Here is a 21,541-nt window from a genome sequence, read left to right on the forward strand (position 1 = left end):
AGTACTGAATTATTTAAAAATCCCCCATTGCAGGATTCTCTGTAAATGCTGCATGACGAGGAAACAAAAGGTCATGTGACCTGGATACAGCATGACAGGTAGATGGGTGCAGTATCACAATTCTTTCTGAAGAAAATGACATTCTGAACAACGTTTTGTTGGCTCTGCATATAATCTAATATCCATTTTGCACATTTACAGTATTCCTTAGGGATGAATCAAGTTTAGATAAGGAAATTTGATGCAATAATGTACAAACCCCAAGAGAAAAAATTCTACATTATGAGCAAGGAGCAATTACCTTTAAGAAAAGGGGACACTGGTTCTGTGCCTGAGGACACGAGGACCAGAACCAGTCAGGCAGTGGACCTGCTTTAACCGTGGACACAAAATAGCCCAGAGCTAATGGCTGCTGCAGGATATTAGGAGCTTCTTCATGAGACTCCATGCGGTCTGTACTTTGACCCTGAAAAAGAAGAAAAGATAGAGATGAGCTCCAAAAACACAATAAATAAGTACTACTTTGAGTGCCTCTCTTAGCTTTCATTAAATATATTTTAATTTGTGTTTTGAAGATTAACTGAAGTCTTTTGGGTTTAGAACGATGGGAATAAATGACCATTTTTATGTGAAATGTCCCCCAAAGAGTTTTGTCTTTTATTCTAACAACTCATTTTAACTGAAGGTCAGCTAGTCCAAGTTCATGCCATTTCTCTTAAAATGCTGATTATTTGTTCCTTTTAGTGGTCAGTCTCAGCTACCTTGCTCCCATCTCCTCCGTGGGGATACTGGGATCCAGGTGAGTGGACTGGTGACGTTGTGGGTGAGGCAGGAAGGATATTTATGATGTCAGGATCAACCAGGTCATTCTCCTGCTCCAGAAGGTAAAAGATGTTTCCCATTGGATCTGATCCATCTGGAAATGAAGCAAGGATTCAGTATAATTTATTTGCATTGGCATGCAACTAATTCATATGGCAAAATCTTCAAGTAGGGCAAAAACACAAGCTACCAAGTAAATAGACTGGAAAAAAGACGGTGTTGTTCCTCACCATTGCCAGGGTTGAAGGCAATGTCAATGTTCTCATGTGGGTAGTTGGAGCTGTTGACTTGCACAAAAGCAGAGGTGGGGAACACCAGGATGTGTGTGCAAGACGTGTCCTGCGGGGTGCTCAGCTGGGACGTCTGCATGTTTAGAGTTGTACTTCGACCAAACACAGAGCCTGTTGACACAGAGTCTGAACAAAGAAAAGAGACAGAAAAGATTAAAATGATAGACTGACAGATTGAATATGAGATCAAGAGAAAAAAACGTTTCATGGATGGAAGTGCAAGATATTATTAACTGTTATTTTCATTACTGAATCAGGTTTGACTGAAATCGTAATTCACTTTTAGTAAGTTAAAACCATTTTTTTCCTTGCATAGGCATCCTAGTATGAAAAAATACCCCTGTTGCTCTGTGAGTGATGGGGAAAATCCATCAGATGCAATACATCTTGATACTATGACAGAATGAAAAGCTTTTGTCAAATAAAGCCATCGATCTTCAGTATTATCACACCAGCACAGGAATCAATAGGAGTGCAGAAAAGTGTTTTATGAGATCGAGACACACACACAGGAGTGTATATCAGATAGGGACAGCAGACACATGCGTTATGACACACTGAGGCTATCATTCACATCCACAGCAAAGAGACACACGACTACAGCATGAAGGGTATGACAAATATTTTTATATTTTATATGTTTAATTATCCTATTCCAATCCGGTTTAAAATGCATTTTAATATTAAGTCTGGAGAGTTATTTTTACAATTCCCTTTTGTGCCACAAATAGAGCAGAAACTAACTAACTCTGCACACTAATTACAGCTAATGCATCAAACTAGCCATAAAATAAGGATGACAACATGCACACCATACGGAGACTAACAGGAAGTGTGATTCTACCTGGCATGATGACAAATGAGCCCTGGGGTTCCATGGCAACCAGGCAGGCGCTAAGGATGCTGGGAGTATCAGCTGCTGAGATCCCGCACAGCTTACAGTTCTCCTTCAGCCTCCGAGACACTGACTGAAGATTCCGTTTGCTCAGTAAAATACTCCAGTCTGAGAGAGGAAAAAAGATTAAAATCCATTCCTATGTGCAAAAAATGCATCCACTGGATGTGCACTCCAGGATGCTGATCAGTCAATTGGCTAGAAGGATGCCACTTAATGAATTTCCCTTATTTTAACAAAACTACAATGTTAGAATTAATAATAATAATACATTTATGTAGCAATTATTTTATAAAAGCAGTAAGCACTAGAGTCAAAACTATGAATACTCTCAAGATTAAAGGCCTAAAAACCATTTACATGAGCATTACCTCGCAACTCTCCATGCCCTATTCGTCCAAGCCGGCCAATCACCACTCTCCATGGCAATGATGTCATCTGAACCAAACCTAGACACCAGTCCCAAAGCTTTTGTAGGCCCAGCTTCCGGGCAGACCCCTTTTTCCTTCTTGCTCTGAGATGACAAAAACAGAAGCATTTAAAACCTCTAGTCTCAAATCCTTCAAATATTTTTAAAACATCCTTAAACTAGTTTAATGTGTTAATTTGTTATACTTAAAAATGTTCATCATGGAGATGACAGTAAAAGTGTTAAAAAGGTGTCTGGTCTCTCACTTGTCATGTCTATGGTGGTGATAATGGTTCCAGCCTTTACACTTTTCTGAAGTGTTGAGTGAATAATTAATTCTGCATACTTTACAAACCACCTGCATATCACACAATGCTACTGAGTAAGGACATTTTTTGTAGTTCACCTGTTGGGTACGTCTATGCTGATGATACAGGTTTCCAGCAGCTCTCCGTACAGGTCCGTACAGGTGGCCAACAGCCATCTTTGATCATGTGACAGGCAGTAGCCCACAAACAGGACATTATACTTCTGAGACGCCTCTCCGAAGGTCTCACCCAGCTCCGTTTGCTTGTCTTTCGTTGGGGCCAGGATGAAGGGTGGCGTGTACAATCGCAGACACTCCGGTCTCTATGGCAAGAAAGTCATATTTTAATGGAAAATAGTGACATAACTTCAGTTGACACTTTTTTTCCCCCAATAAAAACAGCAAAGATCAGGACAAGAGGACAAAAGTGAAGGGCCTAAGGTCGAACCATCAGCCTCATACCCGGGCATGTCAACATAACCTTTTCCTCTCTTATGAAATCAATAAACCCCACCGAGTAGTCACATCTCTTTTGTGAGTGTGGGAGAAAGTGGGGTGGGAGAAACAGTGCTAGTGAGCGTAGCGAGAAAATTGGATTCTACAAATAGCTCGGTGAAGAAAGGAGAGCAAGTGGAGCTTTAGGATTCCTCTGCCAAAACATGCAAGCCGGATCTGATTAGGGCGGTCTCACGGAGCTGCCCAAGCAGATAATGGAAAGAGAACTGTTGGGTTGTGCGAGTCCCTTTTGGTTTTGTTCCAGGACAGGGAGGTCAGTGTAACAGTCTCCACACGTCACCGAGTTCTCATACAGCACTGAGAGCCGTTAAAGAGCCTGAATGGGCTGCCAGGATGGGAGCTCTATGGAAGAGGTCAGAACCATGGGCTCTGGGAGCCTCAAATAAGGGTGTTCATTTTGACACTGCTGGCACTGGGGACTGGTACTTTAACACGTCAGTCTGAAGCACTCACGGACCTTTAGCAATGCTAATGTGTATTTTTTTTTAAAAATATATTTAAGGTGCTTTGGAGACTGTCAAAAAAGAAAAAGAAAAAGGGAACTGCTTTTGAATTTGTCAACCAATCGATCTGCTGAACCTCACTCACATCTGGGTTCCTGAGGGAAGTGTCGAGGGCGAGGCCGGGGCCGAAACCCGTCAGTGATTTCACATTGGTGGAGGTTGGGAGGGGTCTTTTGCACTGGGTGAAGACGGAGAAGGCAAGAGACTTGAGGTGCTGGGCGTAGAGGTACCTCTCTTCACTCCTCACAGGCTGGAGCAAGTACTGACAGGGGACGATCTAAGAACATAAAGTGCACAGATGTAAAACAGTGATTTGTTTCACTATTGTCTTCACATCGTATCTGTTGTTCTTTCCTATAGGTGTCTATTTGAGACAGAAGGAAATGAAGTCACACTAGATCAGTGGTTCTCAACATTTTTGACTTCAAGTTCCCCCATTTTTCATAACAATATTTGCCCAACACTCCTAGTTTCTATACATTAAACTAAAATAGCTAAATGTTTTTCAGGGTTCCCACTCTCATTAACCAATGAATTTAAATTACTTTTCCATTTGTTCATAATTCAATGGATAAGAATGATTTTTTTTACCCACAATTCACAAAAATTTGACACCTTGGCATAACTACAAAAACATATATCCATTATAAAAGTACCCATGGAATTGTATTAAAAAAAATTTTTTTTTTGCAGATTTTAATGCTTGTTTTATCTTATTTCAAATAATTTTAAGTCATCTTTGAGACCCCTTGTTGTGGACTTCTTGCTGCATTGGCTTCCTTTCATTTGCTTGTTAAACTGACTTTAAAAGGGTCATCCGATGCCCATTTTCCACAAGTTGATGTGATTCTTTAGGTTCTTAATGATAGTCTGTAACATAGTTTGGTTACATTTCTCAATGGTAGTGTAAAAAACACTTTTTTTTTCAGAGCAAGCCGTTTTGTAGCATTTTCCTTTAAATGTTAATGAGCTCTGCTGACCCCGCCCCTCTCTTCTGAGCCGCTCTTAGAGAGTCTGTTTACTTCAGCCGCATTCATCATGAAACTTGCTAATTAACACATTATTAGGAAGGCTATTTGCAAAGATTCATTAAAAGCCTTATACTCACTTCTTCTGTAGGTGAGACTGGATCATGAATGATTCGCGTAAACAAACTCATTTAGGTAGATCGGGGGTGCATTCCCTTGAAAAACAAAAGTAATCCACTGCGTCTTACGCAGCTCAGAAGTCAGTAGTAAATGACAACTGCTATGTTCATTGTTACATCTAACAACAGAACACCTCAATCACTTAAGAGACATTCTTGTCTACAGACTGATGACAGCTCACTCAGGTCGGGTCTAAGGTAAGGCACCAGTCCAGTCTGTGCTGAAACGTTACTGTCATTCAATCTATCGTGGGGGGGCCTGTCTGTGTGACGTCACACAGACAGGCATCTGAGATCGGCTCGATTTGAGAAAGGAGTAAAGATTTTAGTAGATAAAAAAAAACAGTGGATTTTTATTATTATGGGTGGTTGTGTACACACACTGCCAACACACATTTCAGTTCAAAAAACTTGTAAAAGTGCACGTTGCATCGGATGACCGATTTAAAGACGTGTCCAACTGTAAAGGATGTCTAGTATCATCTGCTGTACCTACCTGTACAAACACAGAGTTGCGGATGTGAGCTGGAAGGGCCTGCAGCATCTCCAGGTAGCAGCGGAGGAGTCCCAGCGTCCACATGCTTGATTGTGACACCCCTGGCTCCGCCTCCTCATATGAGAAGGGGTCCACAATATAGATCATGATGGCAGGTGGGTACGTGATGGCATGGGAATCTCCATCTGTAGGAACTCCAACCTTTTCTCTCTCCATAGTGCTGATTAAAATGGGAAAATAAAGGGTCTTTAATGTGCTTTTAACACAAAACCTGATTAACCTGAGTTAAACCCAAGTATTTAAGAGTTTTACAAGTTACATTACATTTTGACAGGACTTCAATTTATACATGATGACATATTAATCAATGATACATATAAAGACAGGAAAAGGCAACAAACACATTGTGTACCTCTCTGGAGGTTCAGATGGCCCCTGAGTCTGGCTGTTGACGGTTGAATTGTCTCCGGAGAGGCTTGAGTTCTGGGTGACAGCCTGCTGGCCCAGAGCCCCAGACTGGGAGCTGTTACCTTGGACACCCATGCTTCCAAAGGGAGGGAACGAGCTGGGCTTGGCAGACTGGATGCTGCTGCCCTGAGGGCCTGAGGAGGAGGGGGTGTTACTGGTGTTGTCTGGCAGGCCTGAACCACTGTTGCTGGCAGCATTGTTGTTGTTGAGGGCGGAGCCTCCGGAGGCCATTGAGGTTTGAGAGTTGGAGGAGGCGGAGCCTGATGATTGCAAGGAAGATGATTGGGTGGAAGAAGGGACAGGGGTTGGCTGAATGAGAAGAGAGCTGTCCAATGACTGTGTAGCGAGGTATGGAGCTGAAGAAACAGGGAACAAGATGAAGATTAGTGAGACAAGTACTCTTTGATATATTTCTGTGACAGCAGGGATAACGAAGAGAGAGAGATGGGTCTTACCGAGGTCATGTCTGCAGACTTGGGCAAACAGTTTGAGCTTGGCAAATGCATCACTGCTGCCACTAGCTGCTTTCAGGAACCAATCACTGACTGGCTGTTCTGAGAGCTTCTTGGCAGCTGCTCCACCCACCCTAACAATGCCATCAGCATGCACTTTGGAGATTGGTCGATGCTGACCGAGCTTACAAGACTGGGCAGAAACAGAAAGAGACCAATCAGAAAGCAAGTCAGAGAATCCAGGAAATGTTAAAAAAAGCGCAAGGCTTCTAATGTCAGTCACATCAAATTATTTTAATTTATTATTGTATTCCTTATCAAACTGGTTTGTTGCAAAAATATTTTACTGTTTACTGAATTCTTCTAGTTATTTACTTCTATTGGCTAATGAATCGGAAGTCTCGCCCATTCACAGGAAATAGCTTACTTCCGTGTTAAAGTATGGTGGACAGTGAGAGACAAAATTAAAGACTGACAAACTCTCTCACCTCGTAGACCGCTGTCAACTCTCTAAAGAAGGTCTTGGCTCCAGAGAGGAGACCATCGCTGTCCGGGCAGAGGACCAGATAGCCCACGTCTCTCTGGGAGCCAAAGGGATCCAACAGTAGCTTCTCCCAGTAGGGCAGGCCGAAGGGAGACAGCACCACAAAGTCATACTCATACCCAACCAAGAAGGTAGGAATGGGCAGCGGCTCCGGAGACTCATCAGTGCCTGGAGAGAAGTAAAGTTAAGAGTGACAGGTGTGTGGTATCAAGGTTGCCCCTGCCAGCAATTTCAAAGTCCACTAACAATCTTGTCAATGGGTAATTTTGAACATTTCCATTCCAAAAATCACGATGGCCTTTTTGCTCAACAAGTGCCCTTGCTGCTTACCATAAGACCCTCTTCCAGCCATCTTGTGAAACTGCTGCCATGTGAGAGGCCCCTGGACACCCCATGAGCGAACAGTCCTCTTCTTCTGGATGGCATCCTGAAGAACAGGCTGAAGAGAGAGGAGAACTCTCAACACATCCTGAGAGCACAGCCCGCTCACATCCACTGCTAGAGAGAGAGAGAGAGAGAGAGAGAGAGAGAGTTTGATACATATACTCAAATCTGTCAATATTCAACATTACCATATATAAACATAAGCAGAACACAGATAATACACAGAAACTAATATTTTACCAAAAACACCAAAACCAAAAAGTTTTCATTTAGGCAAAAAAAAAAACTTAGTAAATAATAAAGTTCAGAAATGAGGCATCACTCAATATTTTAGCCAAAACGATTACATATTGCTACTCTGCAATCATTCCTGGTTACAGTGAAGCGTGTCCACACTGCTGAGATGTTTACCTGTTGTACAATCTACAACATGTGCAATAAAATAAATGATGCCACTGGCAAAACACATCATCCTAAAAGCCCTGATATACTTCAAATGAAGTTCGTTTTCGTTCTTCATTTGGGGGCAAAAAGAAGTTTGAAAAGGCTGAGCGATGGTATACTGTTTCCGAACTTTCCAACACCCCCGCGCTGCTGGAGTGTAGATTAATGTAAACGTGTTGCTATGCTCACACATAGCCCATAAACAAAACAACGATGAAATGAAGAAATGTAGGCAATCTAGGTGTGAGACGGGCCCCAATGGTCAGAATATTATACATAAAAGAATAATGATTAGCAGCAGTTCAGAGTCAAGTATCATGTTTGCAATACAAAAGAACCATTCTATTTCCATAATCAGTCCTTAATGGGAAGTGTGAATGGCTCATATTCTGAAAACTTTAGCATGTGGCGGAAAAAAAATATTGGAGTCAGTTTGTTACTTTATTTTATTAGTGTTCATTCATTTTATTAAACTGGATAAACTGTTACACCTTTTTATATTTTAGGTGGTGTCATGGTTTACTTTTGATAAAAACAAAGGTTTATTATTGTATGTTCGTTTGGCATTTCATTTATTGTATACTCTTTAAATTCACTTATTGAAAGAACAACAGCAGCAGCAGCAATATGGTGTAACATTTATTTGAAACGCATGTATTTGGTACTTGCTACCTTATATCTTTACTCTTTCCTTTCATTCTCGGTTGTTTCTCTACATCGCTCCAGCTCATCGACACCAAGCTTCTTTGCAATTTCTTTCTAGGAATTAAATGCTTTCTCTGTGAATCTTTAAAGTCTCTCTGTGAGCGAACTTCCCAACCAACATATTATTCGTCCTTTTCCCTCATTTGATTTTTTTGCTATTTTCGCCCTAATAATTTCAGTTGCGAACATTCGGTGGATCTCTCAGTTATCATGGCTATCTTCTTTTTTGTAAATGTGAATGTCTTCCTTCTTTTATGATCATATCTGTAATAATTAAAGTACCAGCCTAATGATGAGTATTAATTTTTTTATGGTAAACAGAAATGAAGTGAACAAATGGCGAACATGCTCTAATCTCTCACCGCTGTGTTTAGCCCAATGGTGCAAACAGGTGCTCTTCACCAGCGTCTCGTCCACCTTCCCACCAGACATGTTATCCATGAACTGCCGCCCGTGTTCTAGAGCCAGGTAACAGTCATTGTGGAAGTCCCTTTCCTCCACACGCACACATGGTGGTACAGTGGCACCCCCTGGCCCTTGGGAAGACAGTCCCTCTGGGTCCATCGGCAGCATAGGGGAGAAGGGATTAGTGCACTGATCCTGCAGGACAGAGATAAGCTCGTCCGGGACTCGATCCTTGCCTCCACCCCCTGTCTTCTCCAGCGACGTGCTCCGTATCGCCTCAAAGCGTTTCTCCGCCTCCTGGCTCACGTCCGATCCCCGTCCGATGATATCCAGCTCATCTTCCAGGAAGAGGCCGGAGCCATTACCGTAGCGCCGGTTGACGACAGCACTGAAGCCGCACCCGCAGGGATACTGGGCCTCCATGTTGGGGTCACTGATGTAGATGCCCACGTCGGCGCCTTTGATGTTCATGTTGCATGCGCAGATGCAGCAGCTGTCGAAGTTGCAGTCCTTGAACAGGTTCATGACAGACTCCGACAGGATGAGGTTGACGTATAGGCTGTGGGCTTCGGGGATGGAGGGAACCGTCGCAGGCTCCACAGAGTTGAGCGGCCTGCAGGTGGAGGGCGTCGAGGCCGGTGAGTACAAGTCCGAGTTCTCATATTTGAGGGAACCTTGCACACTGGCTGGGCCTCTGGGGGTCCGGGGTGTCCGTGGGGTACGAGGGGTGGGAGCTGAGAAGCGAGGCGTGGCAGGGGAAGGGAGGATGCTCGTGCCGCTGTTGCTGGGCGGAGCGCTGTTAGACAAGAATGGTGTGTGGGTCTGAGGGGTGTACGTCTGGATATACTCTTGTTCCATAGCATTGTTATCACTAGAGTGCAAAAAGCAGAAAAAGAGGTTAATTGGGACATCGCTGAAGTCAAACCCTACAACAAATGAGCAACATTTAAAACATCTCACTACCACAGATGATTATTAGATATTATCATCATGAGCTGTAGTACTGTACTTGTATCCCAAGAAGACCTCTGGGGGTGGGGGGGGAGTGAGGAAACTATTTTTAGACAGACGGTCCAACAGGCAGCTGTGCAAGAAATGAAAGCACAGCTTGTGCCACATGGACCGTACGTGTGTGCGAGTGTGAGAATGCCGAGTGTGGCTCCCGGTGGCCTTTAAAAACAGGCAGGCGTTTGAAGGTCCCCCTTTTGAAGAGGTGGCCCTCTCCCTCAGCTGCTGTGGGTTATAAAAGAAGCCTAACCAGCTCATAAAAGGCTTTTGGACTGACTTAAACAAGCGTGGACTTTATGACTAGACTTACCGCCCTGTCATCGACCATTCCCAACACACCCCTCCTCTCTCGATTTCACTACATTTCTACCGACACCAAATATAATGTCCATGAACACAATGTTCTATTTGCTCTCTAAGATTAATGTATGAAAATAACTTTATCCGATTATTTTTTTCATCTGTTTAGATACAGTGCCAGTATAAAGAGACAATACAAGCTCAAGTCTTACTTGAGACTAACAGAATGAAAGAGGATAGCTGAAGTTGACCCTGACACAGGTTCATAACATCACATAAAAAAGCAAACCAGTCTACAAGAATATGACATTAATAACAATTCTGTTCAGAGGTGGTCATCTGAACAAACACCAGCTATTCAAATAAACCAGTCCATGAGAAACAGAGTAGCTTGAGTGCGGACAGTGAAGATGCTGTGAGATAAGCAGCTTCTAAATATAAGAAAATAAAAGGACAGTGGCAGCAGATGGATTTGACAGGTTAATTACCAGTGTTAACACCTGTTCTTCACTTTTATTCTCTATTCTCTATTACTAAGAACAAGAGGTGTGTGGGTGTAACTGATTCCACAGAGCATGAGTTTGTACCTACAGTTCTTGGGTGAATCTTGCAGAAAATTATATTTTACCCCAAAAATCAAAAAGGAAAGACTTTTTTTTTTTGCATTGTGCCATAATTTCTGAGAGTGAAAGCCAAAAAGATATTAAAATGTTAAATTTTTTTTTTACATTTGGCAAGGAAATATGCTGTTTACTGTCAAAATTAACAATCTTAATTGCTAAATATATTTTATTTTTATTTGGGGGTGACATATGGCCCAGACATTTCTTTGTGAGACCCTCTTAGTCCATACAAAATTCTGTGTAAAGATACGGGTGTTGTTTACACAGTAAGTTCAGTACATTTCACACCAGATGTGAAACTCACCCATCCTTGCTGAAAATGGTCATAGCAGGTACAGAGTTGAGTAGCTCCAGTTTTCCCACTGTCCAGCTGGGTGTGTAAACACACTCATCAGGCAGTTTGATAGGGGGCAGGCACTGACTGGGCAAAGACTTCAGGGGGGCAAACATGGAACAGCCCACAAATGGCTGACACAACTCAGGCTTGTACACAAATGAGAAGTCCTGAGGAGAGAGAGAAACCATATTCAGTTTGCTGTTGTGTCATTCCAGCTCAATAGCAGTTTAATAAAAAAAGTTATTAAAGAAAGCACTTGAGTAAATGCATGCAAGCTAATTTCAGCACAAGTTTAAAGATCATAGATAATTTAGCTGCAAAAAAAAATCCTAATATCAAACATGAAGTGCATTCCCATTGGCTGTCATCATGTTGCTCTGCACAGCATTTTGCTGTGAGTAGAGGATGGAAACGTACAGCAATGCACATGGTCAGGACATGGTGTAGCAGTCTTATTACTCGTCTAACCTTGATTTCAGAAGGTTTGGGGCTGCAGAAACTCTCCTCCACCTCGATTTTAAACTGACCACCCAGAGCAATAGAACCATCTAGAGTGTTGAGGCCAGAGCCAGGCTCCATACAGCCATACTCTTTATTCATGGGAGAGTAACCCATGTTGTGCTGCTCTAAAGATGGAGGCGTAGGGAACATCTGGTGTAGATCAGCCGCGCCTGAGGGATGGATGAGCAGAGGGAAAATGGCATGTAAGTGGAAGGATGCAGGGGACGATACACAGTACATGCATAAAAATATTATGTTTTAAATTGTCTCATTTCCTACTTACTCTCATGAAAAGCAAAATCACTTATAGTCAAAATGTCAAAGTTGCCAAGAACTTTTAAAAAAATGTTTTGATCAATTTATTTAAAAGCATATAGTATTTCTGAACCCTTAATGTATGCACGTTAAAGAAAACTAACACCCTGTTCCCACTCAAAGAAATGTGCATGATGTTACTGCTTGTCTGCTTGCAATGCAAAAATTGTCATGATGGCCAGCAGGGAGCAGTATACAGAGTCTGAATGATGAAGTAAACCCTGTATATTTATAGAGACAGAGACTGTGCTCACTTATAAAGGGGACAGAGTCCATTGTGGCTGGTTTCGACTCCTTGCTGCCAAACTTCTCATCTGCTCCATTTACAGCTCTCCGTGCTCCAGGCTATGGAGACATACACAAATTAGCCAAAAATCAGAGCTATGATTTCATTAAAATTACAGCAATTTCTCTACAGGAAAAAAAAAATTATAATAATTTCCATTGCAATACACCCTTATTTTCAAATAGCCGAGGAATGGTAATTTTATCAGTGATTACATATTGATGATATATTTTTTACATCTAATTACGTATGGCAATCAGCTCCGAGCCCTCTGCGTCATTGTGAAAATTTGCCAAAACAACAAAATTGATCACACAGTGTCGAAAGGGGAGACAAAATAGAATGAGATAACAGAAAGATAGCTTGATACTAACTGTTTGTTCATCCTCATCTGAGTTGAAGAGGTTGTCCAGGTCTTTGAAGGAGACTGCCAGGTCTGAATCATGTATGAGGCTGGTGGAAGCAGCCCGGTTATGGGCCGCAGCCCGCTGAGCTTCTGAGAGAGAGAAAGAGAGAGAAAGCTTAACACACAGGCTTGTTCTCCAGCTTTATCTAGAGTAACCACAGCCTGGGCTTGAGACCGTATCAGGACGAGCCCTTTCCCTCACTCAGCAAACACATTTAACCTTTATGGGCAACAACACACTAAACTGACCCAGGCTGTCAACAGGGAAACTATTTCAAATAAAATAAATGGACTCAAGGTTTGAGAGGGGTTCATGAGAGAATCACTGGAGTGTAACAGTACAGTCCTTACCATCTGATAGAGCAGCATTGCCATCTTCTCCCTGTGATAGAGAAAATAAGATAGCAAGTGTTAAAAAGAGATATTATATAATGCACAGATACACAAAGGTTGTGTTAGATTAGATACGCAGGGTCCAAAATGTACTTTGACGTGTCAGTTGCAAATGAGTTGAGACAAAACTAAAACATATACTGTAAAAAGTGCTAACCTCCAAATGTTACCTCAAAGAGCTATTTCTTCAAAATAGTTATATTTGGTACAGATTCACGTATTTAGGTGATTTTGTGACATAAATAAAAGCAGTTAAGGTACAAGTTATTTATTTTCAGTGTAGTCTTCAATATTAGGCACACACTAATTAACTTTTCCAAAAAACACAAGTTGAAAACAGTCCAGAGTGCATCGGTTCATGAACACATGTTGGTTAACAATCACCTAGAAGCAGCCAACCAATGAGACAAGGTGACAGCAAAAGAAGAGTGAGGGAGAGAGAGTGTAAAAGAAAGAAATGGAGTGAGTGAGTGAGTGAGTGAGTGAGAGTGGAACCATATTTATATTTTACCACCAAATTAGATCTTCCACGCACAGAATTATAAATAACATAGCACAGGCTAATGGGACTGCAGCTTTCCCTCAGTGCCTTACAAACCCACCCCAGACCCTTAACCTGCCCCTCATGCAACCTCCACATCTCAGAGCCACCATTACAATGCAAGCCGCACGCTATGCAGAGATTCATTACGGCGTGCATAATTTCATTACGCTGCAAGCCGTCTCTCTGCATAAAGAGTGTAATCTGTTCCTCCGTGCACACACTTCACATCCTAATGACCAACTCCGTAATAAACGCCTGTACATGCAAATCACTCTGCCCCGTAATCGATAGCAGAACCCTGGGGTGGGGTACAGGAGTTAAGAAAGCAATTTTCTATATAGACTATGTATTTTACAACAAATGAACGCTGCTATGTGTGTTTACACGTAACAGACACACGCTTGTTATACATTTTTGTTTGAGTTTGTGCTGCACCATATGGCATACATTACTTAAAACCTCTCCTGTGACAGCAAAAAGTAGCTGTAAGGTTACCAAGACACACAAATGACGTGTGATTCTGAGAGAGTAGGTACCAAAAAAGCTTTTACAAAACAATGAAGTAACAGAGTACAGAAGGACAAAGCTGATTTTTGTTAATCCTTCACAGTTGCCAAAAAGACACTTAAAGTATGTGTGAAAATCCAACAGGCATGGAAGAGACTGTGTTCGCCCCCTCTATTCATGCTATCTCCTCCACGTTTGAGGGTGTCAGATTCAGATCTCAGATGGGAATCTCCCATGAGCTGAAGACAGCAGACATGATGCCAGCATATTACACGCTACACTGCCAATGGAGAATCTGCGGTGTCTAAAATTCCTTTTCGCATGGAACAATAGTCCATGTGAAACTATATTCGCCCTTTTTACTTCCGGAATGTAGCATTTTTCTAAGTGAAAATGAAACTAGCTTATGAAAAGTGAAGAGCACGCTTACATTATCATACAAAAGTTTGGGGTCAATAAGCTTTTTATAATTTTTCTTTATTCAGTAAGGATGCATTAAATAGATCAAAAGTGCTAGTAAAAACAATTATGATGCTGCATAAGAATTATATTTAAAGCATGCTATTCTTTTAAACGGCTTTGTGGTTTTCACAGAAATATTTCAACTTGTGTTTTCAACAATTATAATATTTCTTGAGCACCAAATCAGCGTATTAAAATGATATCTGAAGGATCATGTGACACTGAAGACTGGAGTAATGGCTGCTGAAAATTCATGAAAAAATGCATGTAAAAATGCAATAAATGCAGTCTCTGTGAGTATAAAAAAAATTCTTAACAACCCCAAACTTTTAAACATTAGTTTATCCCAAAGAGTAGTGCATTATGGGACATATCTCTAGCAAAAAAAAAAAAACATTGCTCACCTTGTGTTTCTTCCCTGGTTCTCTATCTCCCCCAGCTTTGTCTTTCTTATCCGAGAATGTGAACTTAACATCTCCGTCAACAAAAGCGTAGGGGTCGACCTCAGGCTCGTGGTCGCCGTCTGTGATGGCTGCAGCCAGGTGCTGGTTCTGTCGCTGCAGGTACATCTGGATCCGTTCATCTGAGACCTTGAGTGGCCTTTTGGAGGCAACCATTAACCTGGACAAAAGAAAAATAGGTCAAACCACGACTGAATTATAATACACTACTTGGTACCCTCATACTGCCCAGAGACAAATATATCTCCCAGACCAATCAAGTGGGAAATAATTTGGGATTAAAAGATTATTTTGAGTGAAATTAACACATTCATAGCATAACAGAAACCCTATATTAGCTGACAATAAATCATAATGGTATCTACTAACTTTTAGGTTCTAATCACTCGGTGTCTTTCAAATCTTTACTTGTGTATGTTATGTAAAATCCCTCTGTGTTGGTTTAATGTAATTTTCACACAGATCAGACCACTATAGCTCTGATGGGGGTGACAGCGCACAGTGGCGCTGGCCAGAGATTTAACCCATTTTGAGACCCCAGAGAGCACAGGGATTACACTGGGCCTTAACAGCAGAATAGACACAAGAGGACACCAGCCAAGTGCATACTGGGATTGCACTACAATACCATTACATCTCGCTGTGGCCAACAGAGACAGCTCTCTAAACCTCTCTTTCCTGATCTTGGGCAACTGTAGGCAAACAATGATCATACAGTGAAAACAATATAGATGCAAAGTACTGGAATGTTGGAATGTTCACGTATGTCTAAAATTGCTGAAGGAAACTGCATTATTTAAAACATCAAATATTTTTGAAGGACCCACGCGAAAACAACATTTTCAAACCAGCCATTTTTTGTTTCTAGTAAGGGATTAGGGGCACATATTTTTGAACTTAATACTATCAACAAGCATTCTTCCAGGAAGACAACGGCACGGCTAAGCGATGTGTACACTTCATTTTGTCATAACACTGCTGCTTTGTGAATTTATGAGGGGCATAAAGTCGTTGCTTACAATAGCTCTCATCCGCAACAGTTTAGAGGAAAAGTTCTTACTACATGAAAATTATTCACACAAACGTGTCCAAACATTCTCACACAGGGCCAAATATCAGAACGACCAACAAATGTTCCCCCTTCAACAGATTCAACAAACACCATTTTATGTTAATAGATGTGACTATACTGTTTTTTTTTTCTTTTTAGGATATAAGATGGAAAAATGTGATGAATGTACATTCCTCTAACAGTATTATTTTATTTATTAATCCTCTTCATCCCACGTGAGACATAAGGCTGCATAACAAATTCCTCAGTATAGGCATGAGAATTTAAGTCATGTATTAGCAAAAATACAGAGCTAAATGCATTTAAACTACTTCACGTCTATTGGAAGCGGTGTGGGTAACCGCTTGTTGATTTAAGTTTCTGGAGAAAGCAGATAAGATGTACACTAGCAGATATTCTTCACACAAGTAAACATGTCACGACTTAGTTGGAGACTGTCATCAAACAGCACTGGCACCGGTGTCAAATGACTGTGCTTTTAAATCAAGGTAACCACATGGGAGGCAAGTTCCCTTGGTGCTTTTCTTGGAAGTTTGAAGGGTTTGTGTATGTTGCAAGAGTGTCTGAACATGTGTGGGTATGAACACAATCTCATTTCACACTGTTTATTATTAATCGTAGAAAACCATGTAATTAATTACAGTAGGTTGAGAAGGTTCATTTGTATACTATTGCATTCAAATTAAAAAAAATGTTTTAATAACAACCTTTATGGTTAATAACAACCATTTATCAGGTTACATACACTACAATTCAAAAGTTAGGGATCAGTTAGTTTTTTTTTTTTTTTTTTTTGAAGAAATTAATACTTCTAATTTAGCCTGTATATTTAATACTTCAGCAAGTATACATTACATTGATCAAAAGCGACATTTAATACATTTATAATGTTACAAAAATATTTGTTTTTCAAATAAACACTGTTCTTTTAAAATTCCAATTTATTAAAGAATCCTGAATAAAAAAAAAAAGTTTCCACAAAAATATTAAGCAAGAAAAAAATATATATAAATATTTTTCTTGAGCACCGAATCTGCATATTATAATAATTTCTTAAGGATCATGTGACACTGAAGCCTGGCGTAATGGCTGCTGAAAATGTTTCATTGCCAAATGCCAACACAGGAATAAATCATATTTTAAAATATATAAAAATAGAAAAGTTATTTTAAAACATAATATTTCACAATATTACTGTTTTTATTGTTGTTTTGATCAAATAAATGCAGCCTTGGTGAGCATAATATACTTATTTCAAAAACAAAAATCTCACCAATCCCAAACTTTTGAACATTAGTGTGCATAATATAACCAAAAGCCCCTTAATTTTACAAAGAGTGCAGAAAAGTAGTCTCCCAATCTTGTCTCTTTCAATGTCCCTTTCTTGTTTAAATCTACAAGGTCCACAAGCTGTTGTTTAAAAGTATATCATGTTCATTTTCTAGTCTAAATCCCCACTTAAACCCCTGAGTGTTTGTATGCACGTGTGAGATGGACCCATAATCTCCTAGTTCACAACAGTGCTGGGCCTGCACATTAGTGAAGTATGATGTCAAAAGGGCACATAGCGAGAGATTAGCATGGTGTGTGCACTCAGAGAAAGAACATTCTACACAGAACAAGAGTGTGTTTATGTGTGTGTTTGAGTGAGCGGTGCACGAGGCTACATCACAGCTATTTCAAAACACAGCTCACAAACAGACAAGGACGTTTGGGGTTCTCGCTAACAAACTCTGGCTGCTGGAAATAAAAAGCTGTGAGCGGAGGGGATTAAGGGGGTCCCGCTCTCACTTTAGAATCACAGTCACTTAAGCCATTATAACACAACACAAACGCACAATGCAATCCTCCTGGCTGTTTACAGGTTATGGGGAGCTCTAAATCCTAAAGATATGTACTTTCAGTTCACTGCATTGTTTGAGACTTCAGGGAGGTTTTAAAAGAGAATGTGTGTTAAAGGGAACACATATGGAAGAAAACTGGATTTTTCTCCCACTTTCCTTTTGAAAACACTGCAGCCAAAAATCACAAAAATTGCAAAAGTTCTCTCCCAATCAAAAAGCTCATTTAAACTAACACGCAAAAATAGGTTGTTCAGAAACCAGGTTATCAGATCAATGGGTATGACGACCCAAATTTGAATATAAACATCTATTTGGTACTCAGTAAACTGGCCCGCCCTGTTGAACAATGTCTAATCATAACAGAGATCGTTTACATATAGTTGTCTGTTCGTTCAATCAATGAAAGACAGAGGGAAGCGTTCTCTCTATTATTTTTGCTTGGTGGCTCAGAAATGACATTTACTTTCAAGTGTGTGCATGAAATTGTGTGTGTTGCATGAAAACATATGTGATACTCACTCAGTAACAGACATAATCCCTTCAGCTCCGAGTGATGCCTCTTCTCGGAGTTTGTCTCCTGGTAGTGACGGCGTGGGAAACTCTGCATCTTTCCTACGGGGCAGGTTGAAGAATCTCCACGGCACGTGACTCCCGTCGTCATCCAGGTTTACTGCTGCACTGACATACGGCGTGGGCTCCAGGGGCTCGGGGTACGCAGGGGGAAAAGGTTGAGTGAGGGGCTCCAAACGGGCATCATCTGGGCCCTTTTGGGGCAGGAGGCATGGCTCTGCGGAAGGAGGGTAAAAATGTTGGCTGTGTGGTGTGGAGGGGTTTTTAATGGCGTCTGAGGCTTCCTCGCCACGTTCGCAAGGGTGAGGGCTCAGCGGCGGTGGCTGAGGAGAGCCGACCATCTCTGTCGGGCCACTGTTGCTCACGGTAGCTCCGCCCCCGCTGTGCAGTTGTGGAGGTTTTGAGCAAGTGCTCACATCAGATGGGCGAAGCACAGGAAACCGTCCACCCTCTTGGCCTCTAAGAGCCAAGCGCTGACCCGCAGAAGCATCGGTTTCCATTGAGACATCTTCACAGACTGAGTTGCGATGGTGGAAGGGCGTCTGCGGGCGTTTCTGCTGCTTGTCACCTTTTTCGGGCTTCTCCCCAGCTTTGTGCTTGATGGGCGGCTGCTGCGTCTGACCGGCGGTGGGCGGCTGACCAGGCGTGCTGCTTCCTCTTTGCTTCAGGGTTTTGTGCCTGATAAGATAAAGAAATATTTTAATACAAAGCATACATGATGAATTATAAACTGATGACATCATTAATAAGAAAGCCTATTACCAGAAATCATGTTTTTTTTATTCATTTCTTTTCACTGTAAAGGAGTTCACAACATTTCTTTTCAAGTTTAATAGGCCTTTGAGACTCGTAACAGAGAAATGTAACAGTTTCCCAATTAGCTCATTATTTAGAATTTCCTAAGTATTACTGGATCCGTTAAAAAAACACTATGAATAAAGACTCTTTGCTTGTCGAGTCTAAAGACAGGTTTAAGAAACCACCCTTTTAACAACAAGCTCTCCACTCCTATCAGAGTCTGTCTGACCTGATAACGTGTGTCCACACTTTCTCAGAGATATGTAAAGCCCAGCAGCTGCCAGAGTTTCCCTGTGGGTTTCCTTGTACAGTGTCTCTCGTTTATAATGTTGTTCTTGAGAGGCAGTCACCATCTCAAGCTTTACAGTATCTCAACACACAAGCCTGTAGCTACAAACGAAAGCTTTAAATACACGGCTTTCATCCCTCCCTTTAAAATGCAAGGCTTTCACAACAACCACTCGTCACGAAGCCAGAAAAAAAAATCAGTCTGCTTCAGATATTTTACAGTGTTTAAAAGAGAGACTAAAGCGTGTACTACACATGCAGTGTGAGCAGTTTATTTGGGGGGGGGGGCCTGTACATGTAAACAAAGAAACCACAGGCTACTTTGAGGTTGGAACTGAGATGGTGTGAATATGTAGACCTATGTGACAGTTTGGAAGTTTGGAGTCAGTAAGATGTATAGTACATATTTAATAGTAAACACAAATTTAAACTAAAACTGCACAATCTTAAGAGCTAAAAAGAGATACATCCCGAACACAGGTAAGTCATGGGTAAAATTATACCCTTTCTTATTCACACAGTCAAAACAATTTCACATGTACGCACACAATAACACACAACTCACATTCACACACAAGCAGAATGCTAAACAAGCAGAAAGGATCTTAGTCGACGCATGGTCATTTTCACTTCACTGGGGGACTCCGAGTTTCATCACACCTCTCATGCTGGGTCTCTTCCAAAAAACATTTGGCAAATGACAACAGTCCCATGGTGCCTGGCCTTCTCTTGGCCTAAACTGAACAGCTACTCAATGAAGAGAAAGAGAAGACAACTAACAGCATGACCACACAGCACTACGCAACATTAGGTCTGTGTTAACGTTACTTACAATGCTTCACAGTGTTCGGGCTCATTCTTTTTAGTACTTGCTTCTGGTTTATAAAACCATTATCTACCTGAAGTAGGCACTGATACATCTGGACTTTTACACTTCTACTATTGAGTTGGTCAGTGAGTCTCATTAGATCTACAAACACAAGTTATCATTTTCTGCCACACACATGGTTTATTAGTAGCCTGTAACCAGCGTCATTCTGAACAGCCTATCACAGATTAATTACATCATTAAACTCAATTCTCCGCAATATCTGCAGACTCTTTTAAGAGAGGACAGACTTGTTTATTTTTTCATTTGTATTGTAAAATATAAAATCTTAAATATTTTTTAAAACTAAGCATTTTACTTAGTTTCTTTGTTTTGTTTTAATTTGTTCTATTGCTTATAATTGTTTTCTTTTCCCCTTAACTCTAAGCTGAAGTAGACTCCATGAAGCAAAGAACAATAAAACTTCATACAAACATAAATTAAAAGGTGATATTGCCCTCTTTAATTATGAAACACATACATACTCAGAGCTCCGTAATGATGCTTGGTGTCAAAATCTAAAACTAAATTGTATTTTAATTGTTATGCTGCAAAGCCAAATTGGAATATATTTGACCTAAGATTTTCCTTTAAAAGTTTCCAGATACTTCTAAATCTGACTAAAAGTCAGGAAAATCTCAGGAGCAACAAAACCATGCAATAACATGCAAGTGGAAGGACCAACTGAGCTACAAGACTATGTACACCCTGATACATCATATATAGATATATATCCAACACATGCAAACACTGAATATTAACACAAAATTAATTTCTACTCTCTATCAGAGAAGCAAATAAAAGAATCAGAGCAGGACTTATGTCACCATCACTCAGAAATCAGTTTTTCTGGTTTTCACAAAGAGGTTATTATTATTTAATACTCCATGACAAATGTATTGCCTGTCATTTTACAGAGTGACAGATGACACTACAAGAACTGAAAAGTGATTAGTGGCAGCAGCAGCATGGTTAAACAACGACAACCTATGAGAATACAGGACTGAGTGAATGTTCATGTCTGTACCTCGAACAGTTGCAGCTTGATCTCTGTGTGGAGTCGACAAAGTCCCAGGTGCCCACTTTCATCAGCGTCTCCTCCTCGCTGGTCCCATTGGAGACTGTGGCAGAGAATTTCCGTCTGCAAAGACACAATGAAACAAGATTGGAA

The 21,541-nt window shown here is 41.0% G+C and overlaps 1 protein-coding gene across 3 annotated transcripts in view; it reads right to left on the reverse strand.

Annotated features, from left to right (window-relative positions):
- The window catches only part of med13a (mediator complex subunit 13a), a 59,089-nt gene that overhangs the window by 1,745 nt on the left and 35,803 nt on the right, over positions 1–21,541 (reverse strand). Inside the window, exons 8-28 of one of the 3 annotated variants that reach the window (XM_042732637.1) lie at positions 21,398–21,511; positions 18,366–19,094; positions 14,874–15,090; positions 12,915–12,945; positions 12,532–12,653; positions 12,126–12,216; positions 11,524–11,726; positions 11,023–11,222; positions 8,745–9,658; positions 7,180–7,344; positions 6,794–7,017; positions 6,309–6,498; positions 5,798–6,209; positions 5,386–5,605; positions 3,828–4,019; positions 2,823–3,046; positions 2,379–2,521; positions 1,957–2,115; positions 1,053–1,238; positions 762–916; positions 302–466 (exon numbers count right to left, since the gene is read on the reverse strand). In XM_042732637.1, coding sequence (XP_042588571.1) covers positions 302–466; positions 762–916; positions 1,053–1,238; positions 1,957–2,115; positions 2,379–2,521; positions 2,823–3,046; positions 3,828–4,019; positions 5,386–5,605; positions 5,798–6,209; positions 6,309–6,498; positions 6,794–7,017; positions 7,180–7,344; positions 8,745–9,658; positions 11,023–11,222; positions 11,524–11,726; positions 12,126–12,216; positions 12,532–12,653; positions 12,915–12,945; positions 14,874–15,090; positions 18,366–19,094; positions 21,398–21,511 — 5,056 coding nt within the window. Of the gene's footprint in view, positions 1–301; positions 467–761; positions 917–1,012; positions 1,239–1,956; positions 2,116–2,378; positions 2,522–2,822; positions 3,047–3,827; positions 4,020–5,385; positions 5,606–5,797; positions 6,210–6,308; positions 6,499–6,793; positions 7,018–7,179; positions 7,348–8,744; positions 9,659–11,022; positions 11,223–11,523; positions 11,727–12,125; positions 12,217–12,531; positions 12,654–12,914; positions 12,946–14,873; positions 15,091–18,365; positions 19,095–21,397; positions 21,512–21,541 lie in introns of those variants that run through there. The other 2 variants (XM_042732636.1, XM_042732638.1) reach the window with 2 other exon arrangements.

Source organism: Cyprinus carpio, chromosome B10 (assembly GCF_018340385.1).
Source record: "Cyprinus carpio isolate SPL01 chromosome B10, ASM1834038v1, whole genome shotgun sequence".
Taxonomy (NCBI): Eukaryota; Metazoa; Chordata; class Actinopteri; order Cypriniformes; family Cyprinidae; genus Cyprinus; species Cyprinus carpio.